This window comes from Diadema setosum, chromosome 11 (assembly GCF_964275005.1).
Source record: "Diadema setosum chromosome 11, eeDiaSeto1, whole genome shotgun sequence".
Classification (NCBI taxonomy): Eukaryota; Metazoa; Echinodermata; class Echinoidea; order Diadematoida; family Diadematidae; genus Diadema; species Diadema setosum.
The window spans coordinates 38,702,704-38,723,291 of NC_092695.1; the positions used below are offsets into that span (position 1 = coordinate 38,702,704).

A 20,588-nucleotide genomic window follows, 5' to 3' on the forward strand; every position below is an offset into this window, starting at 1 on the left:
AAAGCTTACTAAGGGTTAACAGGTGTTTGGGCCCAATTGCTCATTCAAAGTACATTGTATGCCTCTGCAGTTTGCTGTCAGTCATAGGGAGTGTTGAGATGAATGTGCACCCCTCAGTAGGTCATTAGAGATTACAATTAACATCTTTATCATTTTTCATGAAGAAGTTTGGGTCAATAGGTTCAATCTGCCAAATAAGAATGCAGTTCTGATAGTTGAAAATATTATAGGCAGCACATTGCCCATACACAATGCCTTTATGTGTGTATTAGACTGTTGTGATATGAAGTAGCATACATGTAACATGTACTGCTCTTGTGTGTAGGCGAGTTTAATGCATTGTACATGTATAACTGTATTAGCAGTTGTGCAAATGCATGGAGATTAACATGGTTGATGTGGATGGAAGCAAGTATACTGCACTTCTGAACCCTTGTACACTCTAACATAATGTAGACCATGCATACTTGAATGTAGAACCCCTTTGATTGTGTTTTGCTGTCTCAATGCTATCTGAAAATGTTGCTGATTTTGCATGTTTTTTAATAACACTTTTAAGTATGCAGTGCAAGCTCTAGACTTGATCAAGGCAAACATCTTACCTTTGTCTTGGTTTGACGTGTTTTGTTTGTGTGTATGTTTTATTTCTTGGAGATGTTTTGTTTTCTGGGGGAAGAGGGGCAGAAGAAATGAACACTGCATCTATGTTTCTTTATTTCAACAAAAATCACTGGTGTGTAAGGTTTCATGATATACAATGTAATACATGGTGCAAGGAGAGAATAGTGCACTAACAACATGATTGATGTGGGATAACACAAACAACATGGTCAGGGTGTAGAATAATGTGTTAAAAAAGAATTATGAAAAATGTGTGTGCTATCACTCTACGTGAGTATACTTTTTATTCTTGTGTTCCAAATATGATTGTATGGATTCCCCGGATTCATGGAAAACATTGTGTAATTCTTTGATGTAAATGATAATTTTTAGTAATATAAAGTGAAAGTGAATTATTAGGAAGAATAAAGCTGGTTCCTGTTGTTTGTTTTGGTGTGTTGTGTGAGGATTGGATGGCATGGTTTGTTTGTTTGTTTGGAGTATGGAGATTGTCATTCATAGTCCAGTTTGCCACACTTTTTGAGAGAAACAATACATATTTAATTGCCTATGTGACTATTAAACCATCAAACTACCATTCTAGTTTTTGCACAGATAAAAAGAACCTTTGTATACTAGTACATGTACTGTGTTCTCTTTCTCCAGTGGACTGGATGGTAAGATACAGCCTCCCTGTCGTAATGTTTTGTCTGTATCTGTGTTTTTTTTCACACACACACACACACACACAGTCCTCTCACCCGTCTGTTTCTTTCACCCTGCTTCCCATTAATTTTAGCTCCTCTTTAATAACTGGTACATTTGTATCCCCCGTTTTCCTGCTTATCTGTGCTATATCTCAACGTGGTATACACTCTTGTGTCGTTTTTGCATTGTGTGTGTGTGTGTTTGTGTGCGGATTACGTTTTTGAAAAAAAAAAGAATTAACTAAAACCACTGGTGATACAATACATTACAATAATCATATTTGTATAACGCTCATATGGACTACTTAGTTGTTTCACAGCGCTGCACATCGTGTTTTGCGTAACTGACCGACCTTCTAGATAGCCATATACTGCATAACTTTCACATCGCGCGGCACTCGCAGACAGACACATAGAAACACGCAATGAAACTCGATGATACGTAACGCCGCCACTACATCTAATTTTATACGGATGACGTGCGCGACACCTGCAATTCTTATGCAATATGAAATTTATATGACCTAGCTGGACCATATGTAGAGAGATAAATAACAATGATATATCTCTGTGAGATAGACGTAGCATGACAAATTGGCACACGCACACTCATACGCACGTTTATATACACACACTTTTTTTTCAATGGTATTTATTAATTTCCATTCAAAGATATAAGGACGGTAAACTAAACCGATATTTCTGTACATTGTACAACATAAGATACTCGCATCATTTGGACATGATTGAAAAAATATATATATTATTTCGTTTCTGTGCACTTTGTTCACACATTAGAAGAATCGATAAAAGGTTGATAGCCCAATAAACACACTCGTCCATATCGAAATAGAATTTACATTCTTATTCATCACGCATAGAATACACAGCAGTATAAACCCCTAAACAGCAGGAAGACATTACTATAGAGATGACTTGTAGGCCTATATAATAGTACCTGTATACTGTATCTACCTCTGCGGGCATTGCGCTTCTAATGGCCATACACTGAGATCGTGCTTACAGAGTGACGAATGAGAACGGTTGGTCAGAATGTGATCAATTTCAAAGGTTTTCGCTCCTCCAAATTGTTGATGTCTATGCTTTCGTCATTCAGAATACTGATTAGTTCCAGAATACATGTACAATACGTCATGCACCTTTCTCCTAAATACGCTTAAAACTGTCTTAAAACTTTTTAATGCCTTCTTACATTTCACATATCGGAGTGTATAGAATTCCCGATTAGTCTTTTAAAGATGATTATGTGGATGTGAATGTCCGTTGTCGATATCAAGATGTAGTTTTGTACAACACAATAAGGACGAAATGAATAGAAGAAAACTTAAACCAAAATAGCGTGTCCGAGGGGTCAAAGAATATATGCCACGCCTTCTTTTATTGTTCTTATAACTCTGGTAGGTTGACTGTAATGGGTCAGTCGCGAATGCGATTTCTGGTCTACAGCCTACCAGCACGTGTTATCTGATCTCCTCATTGATGCTGCTATGGAGAATGCAGGAAACACTGATAATTTTTACTGGTTTCCCGCAAGTCTCGTACTTATTCTCAGTATGATTAAGATTTAATCGCTTTGACGATCTGGTATGATTCATACGAGGATGGCTTGACGCAATTACATTATACAATTTTTTTCCGCGAATGGATAACATGAACATGTGAATTAAGTGTACATTCCAAAAGGAGAAATGACATATGATATATAATCATGATAAAAAAAAACATGATTATGATAACTAACCACTTTGTAATACCCTTCAGTAATGACATCTTATTCAGTGATTATACATGATAAAATTGCTATAATGTTGATGCTGGTGAGAACAAGATACGGATAGAGAAAAAAATGTAGGCTTACTTCACCGTGATGTAATATTCATGGTGGATATAAGTGCTATATATACCATGTAATACACAAACACATTTATTTCGTGACCTTTACCACCGCACGTGTTGTGTGACATAAGATTCTCAAACATAGTAGATGTTTTTAGATTTCTTTTATTTATTTTTTTCATTCTAGCGTTTCTTTTCAGAAATTGTTGTCATAGTATTTGTTCGTGGATATCTTTCATGTAAGATATTGGTCTGTGATATACGCAGAGTGCAAATAGCAATAAAAGATCCACTTATTGAAATCACGTCCGAACGTCTCGTTTATAAATATTTTCATGGAAATGAATGTTAACTTGTTTAGAGGTAAGGTGGGCTGTAAAGGTCGGCAACTCGTCCCTATCCCTTTCTGGTCTTCATCAACTCGACTTGCTGAGTACCAACAACTCGTCGATCCTGTCGGCTTCTCGTCATCAAGTCGACTCGCCGAGTTCTACGACTCCAGTCTTCAGATCTTTTCGTTGTAAAAGAGTTTAACGTACCATCATTTTACATCTCTTCTTCCCATTCTGTAACTCGATGATTTGCAATTTTCTTGAACATCTGTTTTTCTCGTTTTCTCATCATAATTTTATTAACCCGTCAAGTTAATGAAATTAACAACACAGCCCATGTTCTCGTCAACTCGTCACAAACTTGGTCGACATTGTCAGAAAAAAAAGAAAAATTGAAAAAAGACTTGCCGAGTTTAATCGACTCGCCATGTCGTCTGTACGTCGTATGCAAATCGTCACTGTAAGTCCAATCAATTCGTCTTTATTCCTTTCATTCTAAAGGAGTCCTTTTGCCGAATTTTTAAAAACATAATGCACTCAGACTGTTGCCCCCCCCCCCTTTTTTTTTTTATAAATGATGATCAATTGAATAGTTGCAATAAGCTGCATTTGAAATTTCGGTTACTATACTCTCCTTCTTATCAGGTTGGCACACTGGAAAAACAACGACAAGCAAACAATTTTTTTTATGTACAAATTTATGTATATATGAAGGGTTTGTTTGCAAAAACCGATAAGTCCATTTTTGAAGATTTTGAAGTACAATCTCTGTCATAAAGTACAAAATAATACCTTTTAAATGATATATTGGTCACTACATATAAAGGTATAGTTTTGAAGTTATGGTCAAAAGAAGCAAACATTTTCTTATTATTCTCTTTATTTTTCTTGACCTTTAATCGCAAATATCTCCATTTGGCAAATATGGACTTATCGGTTTTTGCAAACAAACTCTTCATATACACATACCATATGTCAAAAAAATACTATCGGACTTTCCGTAACAATAACTTTAAAGATGGTGAATCAACCCCAATCAGTTTTAGGTGTGGAACTATGTGTAACTTATTACCCACATCTTACAGAAAACCCCATCTGATTTGCTTTGGTGGTCAAAGAGAAATTAAGGATCTTTGTAGAGCACGTCAGAAATTCCTTCCCTTCAAATTTTGTCTATTGCATTCACAGCTGCAAGAGCATCCAGTTGCTAAACTTGGAAGAAACGGGCCGATGACATACTTTGCAACATCCACATTTCTCTGTGACCACTTAGCCAACTTGAATGGGGTTTCTCTCAGAATAGTTTCATTCCCTGAAATAGCATGCAGATTGTTTAATCATTTGGAAAGTAATCAATGCGGAAATCCGATTGTATTTATTTGCGGGGGGGGGGGGGGGGCATACTGTATGGATAATGTATGTACATAACATTCACTAAGTCGGTGACTACACGTTTTTGGTGCTTTATGTCTACATCACTCTGAGCTTCATGTCGCCCACACAAGGCGCGAGAATCTCGAAAAACATGTAGTAATGAAGCACTGACGAACCTCCAAATACCTGTGTGAGTGTTTATTATACGCTCTGCCATCTCGACATCGAGCACTGTATGAAAAATAGGCTTCGCAGCATGTGTGTGTGTGTATGTGTGTGTGTGCGTGTGTGTGTGTGTATGTATATATATATATATATATATATATATATGGGAGTGTTTAAAATCTTTGTTAAAACAGAGATTTAATGAAAACTTTAAAAATTCATAACATCTGAATGGACTGTTGTACCTTCCTCAAACTTCATAGATGTGTTAACTCTTTCACCATTTCTCAATTTACTGAATCCAAATGATAATTATATCAAGAAAATTTTCCCTTTAGGTCTTTTTTCTTGAAGATGGGGATTGTGGAGAGAAGGGGTGTCATCTACACGTGCATTACACATATTTCATTCTTTCAAACACAGGAAAAACTCATGGAATCACTCATCACTACAACACACGAATAACAAAAAAGACAGAATCACAGACAGAAAGGCAACATGTGAAATGTGATAAAAAATAATGTTAATCTGCACTTCATCAGATTCCAGTGACAGTTTGGGTGTAGTACATAGAGTGATAAACGTTCAAGCACAATTCTGTAAAACACCAGAGTGTTGCATGCATATGAATACAAAACAAAAAATGGGACATGATCATAACTTTCTTCCTCAAATCTTCTCTCTGTGATGATTTCTTCTGAAGTCTTACAGATGTCATGATCAGCACTAAGAAGAGACCAAGCCTGAGGAGGGACAAAAATACTCGCCTATGATGACTACTGTTGAGAAATTAAATGTGAATGTCCAGAGGTAAAACTTGGTAAAAGTCCACACAGCTCAAGAGCCTTAGAAAGGAACTGCTGAAATACCACAAAGGCAACAATCCTGTAAACAACCTCACATTAACACACACATAAAAATATCTCAAGCAAACATATATTTCTAGTACCTGGTGGACTCATTATTTCCTTTTGTTTGGTCTCGTTCTTGGCTGGAACAACTAGATTTCAGATAAATGATTCAAAAGTCCTGATTTAGTTTTGCAAGACACATAAATACAGCTGTAGTTGTTGTTTTTTAGTAACTGTATTTTTTTCAGAACCAGCACATTTTCACATGGTAGCAATCTGCTTTTTTAATGACTTCAAATAGAAGGTGAAAAGTTTACATAATCAAGGAGAGCACCTCATAGATCCTTTCTTAGCTACCTTTGTCACTATGGTCAGTTCTGTATAGACTAATACTGCAGGCAAGCTGTGTCAAAGTGGAGTCTGGAACAGCAGACTACGTTAAAAGCCTGATTGAATAGGAAATCTCATTATATACAACTGGCAAAATAAATTTACATTCTTATGGGTTTTCTCTCTTTCAATTTCAGAGCCTCATTTTGCTTATTAAATTGCTGAGTAAACATGGTCATTGTGATTGTCTTTTTTATGCACTGTGTTATCAAACCATGGGGGTGGTTTATAAAGAACAACTTAAGAACGACTGGTGATCAGTTCTTGTGCTGAATTATTGAAATTCTGATAAGTATAGCACATCAGAACAGCTTTATGAAACACCCCCATGTTTCTCTTCTAAATCAACCTCAACTTCATCATTGGCAATAAATGAAGAAGCTTCACAAGTTCAGTGTACATTCAACATTCTTATTGACAAAATAAAATTTATAAAATTACAATATCTAACTAAAACTCATACATCATTGCTCTACATTTAAGAAAAAAAATTGCCACAAAGTCTGGTACATTCATGTATATTGTACACAACAGTTTGTTCAATAAAAGAATTTGTATGATAAAATTTCTTCTTGTGAACACTAACCTCTAAAATGTCTCAAAGAGCATCATTTACCATGTATCTATTTCTACAGAGTTTAAATATAATTATTCATCAAACTCCAGCTAGAAAGTAAAAAAGAAAGGGGAACAGGACTACATTACAGAACTCAAACCTGGTAGTGGCTTGCTCAACTGTGGATGAGTAAAATAATCATATCTAATAACTTAACTACTACCATAGATTCAAGTTACAGATCTGTCAGCAATAAGCAAAAGGTGTACACACAATGACAGTCTGTGAATTTCCACACCATTGATGACATTACACTAATTTCTTCTTACACAGGAGCAATTTGGAACAGTACATCAAGACAGACAATGATTTAATACCCAAGTAAGGAACATCATCAATGCTGTCAGCAAATTAAAAGATAAAATGTTGCATCAATGACATACAAAAGGGAGAATTAAAACAAGTTCTTCAAAACTAATCTCAAGGCACACTAGCATTTCACATCAAGATCTTACAATGTGTGCCCCATTGGAATTATTGGATTCTAAAGCAAAGCAGCTCTTAATTTGACAGCAATATAAACAGCTAAAAAGAAAAAAAAAAAAGAAAAGAAAGGTGATGAGTTCTAAAAAACTTATCCCAGCATAGTTTGGCAAATGATTTTGAGGCAGTAATGTTTGAGCTGACATGCAGATGAATATGAATAACAATTTCCACATTCCATTGTTTCATTCTTCAGCACTCATTTTGTCTACTGTTAATTTGTAAATAAAAGTCATCATAAATTCTTGTTATAATCTTTGTCATCAAAACCATCATATTTTCTGTAGCATTTAATAAAAAGTTTTGCACATGATCAAATATGTTTGGCAAATGTCCCTGTTTAATGGGAAGTCAGAATGTGATATTATGAATTATGTCTATGAGTATTTGGATGAGTCATGGCATAACATGTTATAAATAAGCTGCTTGCATCATTGGCTGCTTACTTTTCTGTTTTTATTAGGCAATATTTTGTGTATACAAAGTATTTGCTGCTTACAAGGGCATGGCTCATAAAAACCTTTGGTAAGCTGTTGAGGTTGCAGCAAGCACTTTATTTAAGAGAAGTTTGCCCAAGTTCAAACAAATATTAAACTGGATTACATCGTACTTTTGTTTGCTGCTTTTATGGATATCAAGATATTAGTCAGCTATTTCAGTCCCATTCAATTCAATCATTCTTATGTGGTGTATGGATACTGGGTTTAATTTGAAGGCCTACCATATTAATGATGGAGAGCTCTGGTGCAAAAGACTTTTTCCTACTCCCCCCCCCCCCCCCCCCAAGCATGACTCAATTTGCCAGCTACTTCAAAAGCTTTTGTGGTTTATGAAGAATGAATGGTCTTTCACAAAAGTGGACAGTGATGCCAAGTTCAAAAAATCTTTATGAGTGAGATTTTCATGACTAGGGGGTGTCCCCCCTCCCATGGTAGGGAGCTTTGGTTTTTTTTTTATTACTAGCTCTTAATGATGTGATCTGGTGCATACTTAAGTAACTAGAGAGACAAAAGGGAAATATATCTTCAGTTGCAACTGTCACTTTAATCCTTTGATCTATGCTCATATTTTTGGCCCAAGTTGCAAACTTCACCCAATGCGTGAGAAAAATGGGTGCCATGCGTGAGATCGTGAGACAGACCCTAAATGCTTGAGTCTTGAGACTTGGTAGCTCTGAAGTGGATAAAATTTAGCAATTGCCAATATTCTGAGCCTGAGAGGAATTGATGCCTCTACCAAAGGCTTGCACTGACCCAAATCATCATCACCAGCACCACTGGAATGGAATGCATGGTTGTCCATAAAAGCAAGCATTAAAAACAAACTCAACCATAAATAGACATTTTCATCAATTCTGGATGATAAAATGAGTATACATTTATATCTCTATATTTTTTAATCGTGTTTCTGCAGCCTTTTAAAATTTTTCATGATCTCTATCAACAATCTGACCAGGGCCCCGTTGCAAGAAAGTTGCAATCAATTGCAAATAATTGCTAATTTTGAAACAACCATTCTGATTGGCTCAGGGTCTGCCCTATTAAGAAGACATGCATGCAACAATGATTTTGATTGGCCAGTGACAATCAGTTGCAAGTTGTGTTTAAACGCAAAGTTTCTAGCAACGGGGCCCAGATATGCTTTGTCCAATGCCAGTCCATTGATGTTTTCATGTATTTACATGTCCCCTAGAAATTTCCTCTATAATCACAAGTCATGACACCACTTACAGCAAGTGTGTACTGTCAATCTAAGCTGATAGCTCATTGGCTGTAAATGTCCCTCTGTCAAACTTTCTGCCCATTGTACATGATGATAAGACTATCTGGTGGATTGTGTGCAAGCATGCTGCTGCAATGTCCATTTATTACGTGCTTTCAAAATCCTCTGAAGAACCACTTTGAACCCGCTCTTTTTAAAGCGTGAGTTAACCACACTACTGGTAGTTATTTTCTGTATAGGCCTGTTTTCTCTAAGATCTTGTGGGCTTTTTTGTTTAAGTGACACAAAAAGCAAATTATTGTAGCATGTTACCAAGGTTTTGACTTTTGTGACTTTCGAGACGTCTTCTGGTGATACAAGCATACTTAAAAAGTAGACTCTAACTCATGGAAAGTTTGGTATTCTAGATCCATCAAAATATACTCATACACACATACACCCATACACACACACACATACCCAGAGGGACAGCTACAACATTTCTAAATTGCATTTTAGTCTTAAAACATTACCAGTAGAGTAAAACATGACCCCGGCCTTTAAAAACAATGGAAAAAACAAATGTTTACTTGACTTGCTGATTCTAAGTCTACCAAGACCACCACACAATTTTACTCAAGCAAGTCATTTTTGACTTAGCACTCAGTTGAAAGACTTATCGCTCTTTTGCCTCACATTTTTTTTTTTTTCCTTGGGGAGAACCAGCAGTCCACATTTTTTTTTTCCTACAACAGCAGAAGACAGTAAGTATACAGCACCATGAAAAATATCAGATTGTCTACAATGCTCTAGAGGAGAGCATTCTATCTACAGAGTAGAAGAAACCTTTAAATGGACTGATAACTAAGGACAGAATGAAGTAAAGAAAGACACTATATTTCAATCAGTGTTACACCAGATTCCAGACTTTATGGAATATTTACCCTTGGAGGGTATTCTACAGTTACCACAACACGAATACAAAAACAAATTAACATGGTCTCTGAAGGTTAACATTGTCTCTTGGAGAGTATAAGATCTCAGCCTGGAAAACATTCTCCAGGTTGTCCTTCAATCCTCACCATCGCTCTTCTCCCTTCCTTCCACCGATCTTCTTCTCTGCCTTACATTCCACTCTCCCTCATCATCCCCAGCAGTCCCCTTCAAGACGTCCTGACTTTCCCCGCCGTCTGCTTCCAACGCTGGCTCAGAATCCTCCATGGGTCTCGAAGACTCGCCCAGTTCCTCAGGAGCTGGGACAGGGGGCGAGGGCGCCACTTCACCAGACCCTTTCTGCCGCCTCTGTGCATCCTGCTCCAGTTCCTCCAGGAGTCGTGGATCCTTTAGCTCGGGACACAGCTCTAGGAGGGCCAGCTCCAAGAGGTTCTGGATTTATCAAAAGCGAAAAGATGGGCATCATGGCACGCTATATGACAATGACTGCTATGCCTCCCAAACACCATACTGGATAATGACCTTGACTTCCCATGCTCCTCTGTCCCTGATGCAGAACTGATTCCCTTCTTCCATGAAATTCCCCTAAATACTCTCACTTTTGTATACTTGCAGAAAATATCAGTGTCAGTCATTAAGTCTAAAAATTTTCACCATATTAGGATTCTGCAAAAAAAGAAAAGAAAAAAGGAATTTAAAGGGATAGTATAGTGTTGGGTGAGGTGAGGATTCAGCTTTAACATTTTGCGAGACGCTTAGAAACCACTTTATGAAATGTTACAGAGCATACAATTTTAAGGAGAATTGAAGCAAACTTAAAGCTCAGCATAAACAGACAAAAGGTAATCCGATCAGATCAGATCAGGTCAGGTTCTGAAACCACCTACAGGGGGTGGTTTCAGAGCCTGCTATAGCAGCCTCTGCTGCAGTATAAATGCTAGGGGGTTCGAGAAGCTGCTTTTTAGCTGGCACGGAAGTTATCGCTGAAGGTCATCACCCTCCAATGTAAACAACCCAGCCATCCAAACATATCCCCGCTGAAGAAAGCCACGCAACATGCACACTTTCGTGAAAAAGCCCACACTGTGTATCAGAGGGGAGGAGCCTGTTGGGCCTGCTATAGGACCTGCACCTGTAGGGCCTGCTTTCAGCTCGTGCAGTATAGACAAGAGACCGCTTTTTTCACGCGGGCTCTTGAACCTCCTCGAGGAGACTCGAAAACCTGTCTGCAGTATAAATGGGGTAATAGATCACTAATTTATTTTTCATGTAGATAGCTTGATGTTTCTTCTTTTTTTCTATTCATCATTTTATCATATTCCATTTCAACCAATCGGTGCTAAGATTTCCAGTATAATAAATTCCATCCTCTTACAAGAGACACAGAACAAAAATAATTCACCTCCATGTTAAATTAGTGTGAAAAATTGCTCTCTTTTGCATTCAACTGCAATGTATATTGCCAAATGCAGGCAGAAATTATGTTCTTCTCATGTGAGTGGCATGGAACACAGTAAATAACATCTTAAATGAATCACTGCTGAACTAATGTTCAACTGTTCTATATCAATATGGAGACATCCCTTTGAAGCCAGTGAACAGTTTTAAAACATAACAAGAACAACAAGAACCCTGCCAGAAAGAAAAAAAAAAAAAAAAAAAAAACATATCAAGACTTTATTTGGTCACTTTTAGAAGCCGAAGATAAGAAGGCATCTTATAATCACTCTTCAGACACACACACAAAGAAGACATGAGAATTGCTGAAGTAAACATATCTCAACAATCACATTTTGCGGCACACTCTCCTTAAAAAGACAAAACATAAAAATGAATAAATAATGAATTTAAAATCCCCTTTCCTGCAGGCACAAAGTGAGAATAAATAGTCACACTAATTGCACAACAAGTCTGGAGGTTCCAATTTAGACATCCTTTGATGTTGTTTTTTTGTCTAAAAAGACAATGCACTAAATGCTTTTAAGGCTATACATTTCCCTCCCATGTCATTCCATTAGGGAAGCATTCAGAGAAGCCTTTCAACAAAATTAAAAGAGCAAATGAGCCTTTGGCATGGTAATGTCTGAGAGACTAAATTTAGCCTTACACAAAGACACTTCATTTTGGGAAAAGCAAGCTTTACAGCTGCGCTTCTGGATTCTCAACAATGATTAGACACACTGATGCAGGCTGGCTACAGTGTGGCTTGTTAGCAAGACTACAGCTAAGACTGCATCCACTATAAATATGGGATACAGTATGTGACATACAGTTCTCATGAGCAATTTTCACCTCAAAATATTATTGTAAGCAAAATTTGGTGATGTTTTTCCCTGTACCATCTCTAATCTCTGTACTGACATTTTCACCATTCTGCTCTTCTCCTTCCAGTATGCCTATCAAATATCAATTTTCCTTGAGTCTGCTGCCCTTAAATAGACCCTAATAATAAGATGCAAAACAGAGTTGTCAGATATAGAAGCATAGGGTTTCATTAAGTCCTCGCTCACAGCACAGTACTTACATAGAAAATATGTTTGTTGGTGCGGACGTCTTGCAGGGCTTCAAAAATCTTTATGGCTCCAAGACGGCTGTTACCCTTCCCAAGCAGATTCTGCAGGAAATCTGCAAGAAAAAGAGCATTGCATAAGTGATTGATACAGATGAAATGGCAATGTGCCATGACAGGCCACTATGAAAGGAGTGTTAATTCAAAAACAAACCAACAAACTAGATCTGTTTCTGATGAAAATTTAACTACTGCCATCTGTCGAAACCTACAACCAAATATAAATGTGGATCGAGTGAAAGCAGCAATCAGCAAAGTTTAAAGAAAATTGGACGATTGATTCACATGTTATGAATTTTTAGAAATTTGGTGCTGTCATCAGCACTACAGTTCATGACAATATAAAGAAAATATATGGAGAATTTCATAAAATTTCATCTTTCATCTCAAGTACAGGGAATTATCAATCCCTCTACTTTCTGGAAAGATAAGTTATGTGTTCTTTCATTTTGCTAGGACAGTGAAAATATGTTGAATTTTCTGTTTATTTTCTTTATAATGTTGTCAATACATGACATCACTAACTGTAGTAGTCTTCTTATCTAGTGATGACAGCACCTAAACTTTAAAAATTCATAACTCTTGAAGTGAAGCGATGGTAAGATTTTCCTCAAACTTTGTTGATGTGTTCTACTAATACCGTTGCTTTCACACAATCCATATTATTATGTGGATTTATGTTTTCTTCACGTAAATGCCCCTTCATTCAAAATTAGATAGTGATTGATTGATCTTGACCACTGACCAAGGAAAGACTTAATCCTTTATGAAAAGAGAAAGTATTTTTCAAGAAATTTCTATCCATTACACAAAATGCTATTTAATACTATAAAATTTATACCTAGTAAAATTTATGATCAGAAAATGACACCTTAAATTCATTTTGTTGAACTTTGACACCGACTTTCCACGTCTGTCACTTCCACAGGTTGCTGCAAAAAGTATCACTACTCAGTTAGAATATGTGAAATTTGGACATTCTTGTTTTAAGTCCTATCTTGACAAAATTTCTCCTACTATGTTCATCTTTTCATTATAGACCCTGTAGCGTAGGAATACCATGGAGTGGAAAGGCTGGCCCGGTTTGAATTTATTCAAGAATCCTCATAATGAAATGTGTACAATTATATCACTGATCTTTATGTAAGTACACACTCAGCCATAGAATATAGACATGAGTCAATCGTTAATGAGTGTATAATTTGATGCGGGCATTTGCTGAGCAGTGCTATTCATGGTTTTAAAATGTATCCCAGTTGGCAAGAAATGGATCGGGCCACCGATGAATCCCCACGATACTGGTTCTTTAAACATCATCAATGGTTTTGCTTTAAAGCTTTGTGGGAATCCAACTCACCAGGTAGATTTTCCAGGAACTTATCCCTGGCCTCCCTCTGAGTGGCCCGCTGTTCCTCCAGGCTGGGAGATGGCTGGGCCTGGGCCAGCTCCCCTTCAGGCCACATGGAATCTTGGAAGTAATGGATGTAGAACAGAACCATGGACTCCGACGTCAGCCAGTCCACCGTCTCACGCAGCTGTCTACAAAACACAAAATTGGCAAAAATTGAATTGATTTAGTGTGATTGAAGCTTATTCTATCATGTTTTCTGCAGCTGCAATGATGCAAGACATGATGTGTGTAAAACATTACACAAAGATGAAACCAGTATGCAAAGCTCAGTTAAAAATAACAATAGTTTAATAGACAGAATGTGAAGTGGTGCAGTTAAGCAATTGTCGACTAGGCTACATTCATCTCCAATGATACCATGAATTATTCATGCTAAAAATGTTTTATCAACAATTTTGCGATTAAACCACCCTCCCCTTTGCAAAGTCGTTACTAAATCATGACAATTTTACAACAGCTCAATATGAAAAGTATGTGACAGGGAAATGTGTCCATGAGAAACATGCATGGCCATGTCATCATTACCTCATCAAATTTTGCAAATGGGGTTGCAACCAAATAATCCTTTTTGAAAGACTAGAAAAAAAATCCAATCGTAATTATGGCTTTCTTTGTTTTTGCCTAATTCAATGAAGTTTGTGCCATTTTGTTTAACTTTTAACATGCATTTGATTTTCATTACAACATATCTGCTCTGCAATAATTTGGGCTAAAAAGCAACTATTGCTTGGTTTATGTTGAGGCTGAACACTACAAGTGGCCCCATAAAGGGAATCTAGGGCAAGATAATGTTTGTGGATTCTTGAATGCTTTACATGTGACCACGCTGTGGAATGTCCTATAAAGTCCTCTAAAGTTTAGAAAAAACTAGAAATGTCGCTACAGCGACTGGTTATACCCCCGCCAAACAACATTTCATAAGCTTTGGTCAAAAAACTGAGGAAGCAGTTAAATCCGCAAGATCTTTCCTTGATCTTCTGCCATTAATATGCCGTTACCATGGCAACGTACTTTCGGGTACTGTCGAAAAATGTGTCTTGCACATCTACAACCAAAGGCACACATCTGTACCAAGTTTCATGGAAATTGGGCAAAAACTGTGGAAGTAGTTTGCAACACAAAATTTTCCATCATTTTGGCTCATAATATGTGAGCGTGTTACCATGGCAACATACTTTTTGTAACTGTCAAGAAATGTGTCATGCTGACCTATATCCAAAGACAAACATTCAATATGAATTCCATGAGAATTGGAAGAACACTGATGAAGCAGTTTTGCCATGAAGCAGTTTGCCCTATATTTTACCAATAACATGCCGTTACCATGGCAACGCACTTTTTGCCACTGCGGAAATATGTGTCTTGCACATTAACATATTCAGATGAACATCTGTACCTAATTTCATAAAAATTGATCAAAAACTGTGGGAGGAGTTCGCGACGCAAGATTTGTACCCATTTTTGCCCATAATATGCCGTTACCATGGCAACATACTTTTGGGTACTGTCAAAAAATACGTCTTGCACATCTACAACCCAAGGCACACATCTGTGCCAAGTTTTATGGGAATCGGTTGAAAACTGAGGAAGTAGTTCGCGACGCAAGATTTGCAACGGACCGACCGCCCGACCGACCGCCCGACCGCCCGACCGTCCGCTGATTCCTATATACCCCCTTCAAACTTCGTTTGGCGGGGGTATAATTACTGAGTTAAAAGTATTCTTGCTGCAAATTGTAAAAATATTATATTCTTCTAATGACAAGATACAAACATATACTACAAACACAACTGATTAAAAAAAGAACAAACTCACTTGGTGACAATGTATCACCATTTACAGATTACTGAATTAGTGGTCATCTGCTTATAAACTGACACTACTTTCAATTCTGGCTACGACAAGACAATGCGCCATACAAAATTAAAAGAACATGTTTGTGATTTGCATGGTATCTCAACTCACTTGTTGATGGTTCTTCCAAACGTCGCTTGAACGAAGACGATGAGCGTCCGCCTCAGCCAGCGGAACATCCCATGGAGTTCAAAGACTTCACTGATCAGACTGTAGATGGGCTCTGCAATGGAATCTTTTCTATCGTGGACACTGGAGATATATATTACCAGAGAGAGAAACAATCATACATGAATTTATCACATCAAGTTCTGAAATATACATCTGTCACCTATGAACTGTTTATGTGGTATATTTTCCAGTGTTTTATTTTTGTGAGTTTCACAAGTCAAATAGTATTCATGAAATTGACAACTTGCAAAAATATTGCCTCCTCTAAAACAAATATACCATTTACTGTAAAACCAAAAATTTTCGCGAGCATGAAATGTTCGCAAGGAGCCAAGATTCATGCAATTAAAATGGACGCGTAAGTTCCTGTCTACATTATGCATTGAATGCCAGTGGCAATTTGCTAAAAATTCATGCCGCGAAAGAGGCTGTTGGCTCCAATTTTTGAAAATTTCATGCAGCAAATATTTCTGGTGTTACTATATCTTCTCAAAGGAGGAAAATCACCAACTTATCTCCTCAAAGGGAAAATACCCATTTCTCATTCTATCACTGTGGCTTCAGATTATGATTTCAGTGGCTCAGAAAATTGCTAGAAAGGCAGTTACAATTACAATTGGTAGCAGTTCAACTAGAGCTTATGAGATGTGAGCATTTCACTTGTTGCCATGAAGACTACAACAATAATGATAACATACAATGCACTCATACCTCTTAAGTAAATATGCAACAAGTCTTGGCTGGTCACTACAGCTTTTTGCATGCCACATGTAGAGATACACAGAATTAGTGATTCAAGATATCTATTCCTCGGTGACATGACATTTGCTCCTGCAACAGTTGCTCCGGTGATATTTCCTCCAAGGACTTAGGATTGTGATAGGGTTTTGGGTTTAGTTTGATGTGAGGATTAGGATTAGGGTTACGGTTATGTTTGTGGGTTGAATTTGATGTTTGGATTAGCGAGCACACATTTCTTGGGAGCGATTGTCGCAGGAGCAGATGACATGGAACCATTCCTGGACAATAAAAATAGTGCCCTTTTTTTTTGGGGGGGGGGGAGGGGGAGCTGGAGATATGGTCATATGACAGGCCTCAACTTGACCACCACACCTGATCAAGGGTAAATACATAAAATGATTTACTGACCTCTCCTCCTCTGCATCCGTTTCTGCAGCCAGACTTGACCGTTCCTCCACAGAGAGCGGGTTCTTGAATATGCTGGCCAGCGAGAAGCCGCCCTTCTTTGTCACAGGCCTAACACACAAGATGGTAAAATGTCGGTTATTCATACGTCTGGGAGGAATCCTATTGCAAAGTTTCCATACATGTCGAGGCACTCACTACATATACAGCACTCAACATGAGTAGAGATGGCAGTGCACATTTTAATACATCAAATCCCAGACATTACAATTATATGGACTGATGCTGTGTATTTCCATTGCATTTTTACTACCTATTGTTAATATTTCATTAGATATAGTTAGAAATTTTGTTTCATTTGAACCCTTTGACATTCATTCAATAGCCTCTTAATGTCAAAATCTATGACCAATGAGAATATAAGCCTTTACTGTAAAAATGGAAATTTTTGAACGAGTAATTCTTTGCACTTGATTGGGTAAGATGAATTCTGTGGAATTAAAACACACAGTAGCAATACAAAGAAAAAGGAAACAATTTTGTGTGCTTTTATTTTTGTCCTAGTTTCATGTCTGTGAAATGTGTGAAAAATTCCATGCAGCACAAATGTCCACTTTTGCAGTAATTCCAGAGGAGTTAAAGGGGATGGCTAGTAACCGATCAGTGGGAATCAGTGGGAATGCTGAGGGATGATTGTTCCAATCCTTGTGGGATTCATTTAAGAGTACATTATATATCTACTGTTGTGTGAAAATTATTTGCTTCAGAACGGTCTCATATTCAAGTAATGTGCAGATTAATGCCCCGTCACTAACCAGGCACGCTGACCTGGAAACATTAAACTGCACATCAGTTGAATATGAGACCATTCTGAAGCAAATAATTTTCACACAACAATAGATATATAATGTACTCTTAAATGAATCCCACAAGGATTGGAACAATCACCCAAGCATTCCCACTGATTTTCACTGATCAGTTACTAGCCATCCCCTTTTAAGTTCCCACATCTATTTTGAATTGTGAAATTTATCCACACAACGAGGGTAGAGTGGGTCATAAGATGTTTTACAGGTCTAGGAACGATACATTACGGTGGCTCCTCCAGCAACAAGTGAGGTTTGGGTACGAGAAACGAGTACAGCGCCTCACTGGGCCTCAGCAGGTCGTCTCCTAGAACAGCCTGCAAATGGGGGAAAATTCAAACAACAAAAAAATGTGATAACCAAATTCTCACAGCAGTAAAAACATAGATGAATCTATTACCATCTTCCAGCCAGACTTATATCTTCTATACAAGAATGTTTAGCATCTTTGTACTTCTGTTGTTAAAGGGTGTGTACAGTTCTGGTCGAGGTGAGGATTTAGCTTTTAACGTTTTGCGAGATATTCAGAAATCACTCTATGAGATGTCAAAGAGCATGCAGTTCTAAGGGGTATCAAAAGTTTATTCGATGAAAATCGGTTTTGAAATGGCTGAGATATCCAAAAACAAGGTGAAACAAAGAGATCCTAATAAAGTTGTGGCATGTCGCCTTTTATTATTAGCAGTTTTTTGGATATCTCGGCCATTCGAAAACCAATTTTCATCAAATAAACGTTAAATCCGTCTTAAAATTACATGCTCTTTCATATTTCATAAGAGGCTTTTCATTATCTCACTTAGGAATGTTCAAAACATGAATCCCCACCTCAACCAGTACTGTACAGTCCCTTTAATTAACATTTCTAAGGGACTAAATGTCATCATTTCATCTGGCAGATTCAGAGTGAAAGAGTGTCTGAAAGATTCTCTTAAAATGACTATCTGGTATTTGAAAAGTGAAATATTGCTTGACATGCATAAAATAGAGTGTGCGCATTACATATAATTCAAAGAGAATTTCAGCAGGAGTTTCATAGTGCAGCGTAGTAGAGTATAATACAATGTATGTAGCAGCTGTGCCCTAGATAATTTGTAAAGCGCTGTGAAACAGCTTATGGTTTGTCAGAGCACTATATGAATGTAATTATTGCATTGTATTGTAGCTCTCCTTCAATGGAGCATCTGTGTAACTTACTGTGAGATACTTTTGGAGTTCCTCCTGGGATCGCTTCAAGAATTCATTCATGGATTCTCTGTTGAAGAGCTTCTTGTTCATCTGAGGGAGCTTGACCTTGTTCAGCCAGTGACTGCACTGTGTGTGTCAAATAAAGAGTAACATTGACTGAGTCAGTCGAGGAAGAGGCATCATTCATGGCAAGGCAAAGTCATGATTTGCAACCATGCTAATCATGCTCCCTAATTGGGCACAGTGGGGGATTCAAAAACTGGTAAAGATAAATCATAACAAAGTTCTACATTACCCCGTTGAGGACGAGTCATGAGTATACTCGGGCAGGTGTCTATGGGAAATGCGTGTTGTAATAAAATCAATTGGGCCTCAATGGTTTAGCAGATAACAACATTCCACATATTAAAAGCAGGTAGCAAAACTGACTGCGTTTGGTACTCTTATCTACAAACAAAAATAAGCAGTGATGCCATATCAATATGGCTTTAAATCCATCAACCAAGCAATTTATATGAAATTATGACAATCAAATTTTTAATTTCTCAATTCATATTCTTATGAGGCAAAACATGCACTGTGTAGTACTTGTAGACCTTTCTTGCACTCAGTATGTTGGTGTTACGGCACAACACCAGCAGTTTTAGGGATAGACAACCTGACTGAAGTACATCTATTGGTCATTGTCACTGGCATGTAATCAGCTTGTTATTGTACCATTCACAATAAGAAAGATTATGGACAATGTTGAAAGGGCTGTGCACCGTAAAGAGTATCTACATCTAGTGCTGGGGTGCATACCTCTTTCAGTCTGTTTTGTAAGGTATGGAATTCCTCCAGTCGTCTTGAAACCACCCAGCCAGACAGCGGGATGCTTGGATCAGTAGGGTGGACGACAATGTGGAAGTACAGTTCGGACTTCATGTCTGTTGTGTCCTGAGCCTGATGTCAGTAAATGGAGAATGAACAATGACAGGGGATAGTCATTAAAGAGCCCTCAGTAACCAGACCATTTACTTAGTATAAATGACGTCAACTGTGATATCAGTAATAATATGAAATCTTTGTCACACACAATGTCTCAACAAAGACACTGAGGAAGTACACAATCACTTAAACAATCATGGCTTGTATAACAAGGTATCTCAGGGTATCATAAAATCATTTCATGACTTATACATTTCCTCACAGAATGGGGTGAAATGTTCAATAGTTAAGTAGGTGCAGTCTGAAACAACCATAAATCACAACATTGTTGCAAAAACAAGGTTCTTTCATCATCTACAGCATGATGCAGCAATAATTGGAACCTCCTGAACAGCATCTAAACGCAGTGCTTTCACAATGGAAAGGCAA

The 20,588-nt window shown here is 37.5% G+C and overlaps 1 protein-coding gene across 1 annotated transcript in view; it reads right to left on the reverse strand.

Moving 5' to 3' along the window:
• Positions 1 to 9,396: 9,396 nt before the first annotated feature.
• The window catches only part of LOC140234787 (sorting nexin-25-like), a 47,623-nt gene continuing 36,431 nt past the window's right edge, over positions 9,397 to 20,588 (reverse strand). Inside the window, exons 16-23 of the mRNA XM_072314824.1 lie at positions 20,034 to 20,174; positions 19,242 to 19,358; positions 18,276 to 18,364; positions 17,185 to 17,292; positions 15,976 to 16,116; positions 13,957 to 14,138; positions 12,555 to 12,655; positions 9,397 to 10,462 (exon numbers count right to left, since the gene is read on the reverse strand). Of these exons, the coding sequence (XP_072170925.1) occupies positions 10,148 to 10,462; positions 12,555 to 12,655; positions 13,957 to 14,138; positions 15,976 to 16,116; positions 17,185 to 17,292; positions 18,276 to 18,364; positions 19,242 to 19,358; positions 20,034 to 20,174 (1,194 nt within the window). The 3' untranslated portion in view covers positions 9,397 to 10,147. The remainder of the gene's footprint in view (positions 10,463 to 12,554; positions 12,656 to 13,956; positions 14,139 to 15,975; positions 16,117 to 17,184; positions 17,293 to 18,275; positions 18,365 to 19,241; positions 19,359 to 20,033; positions 20,175 to 20,588) is intronic.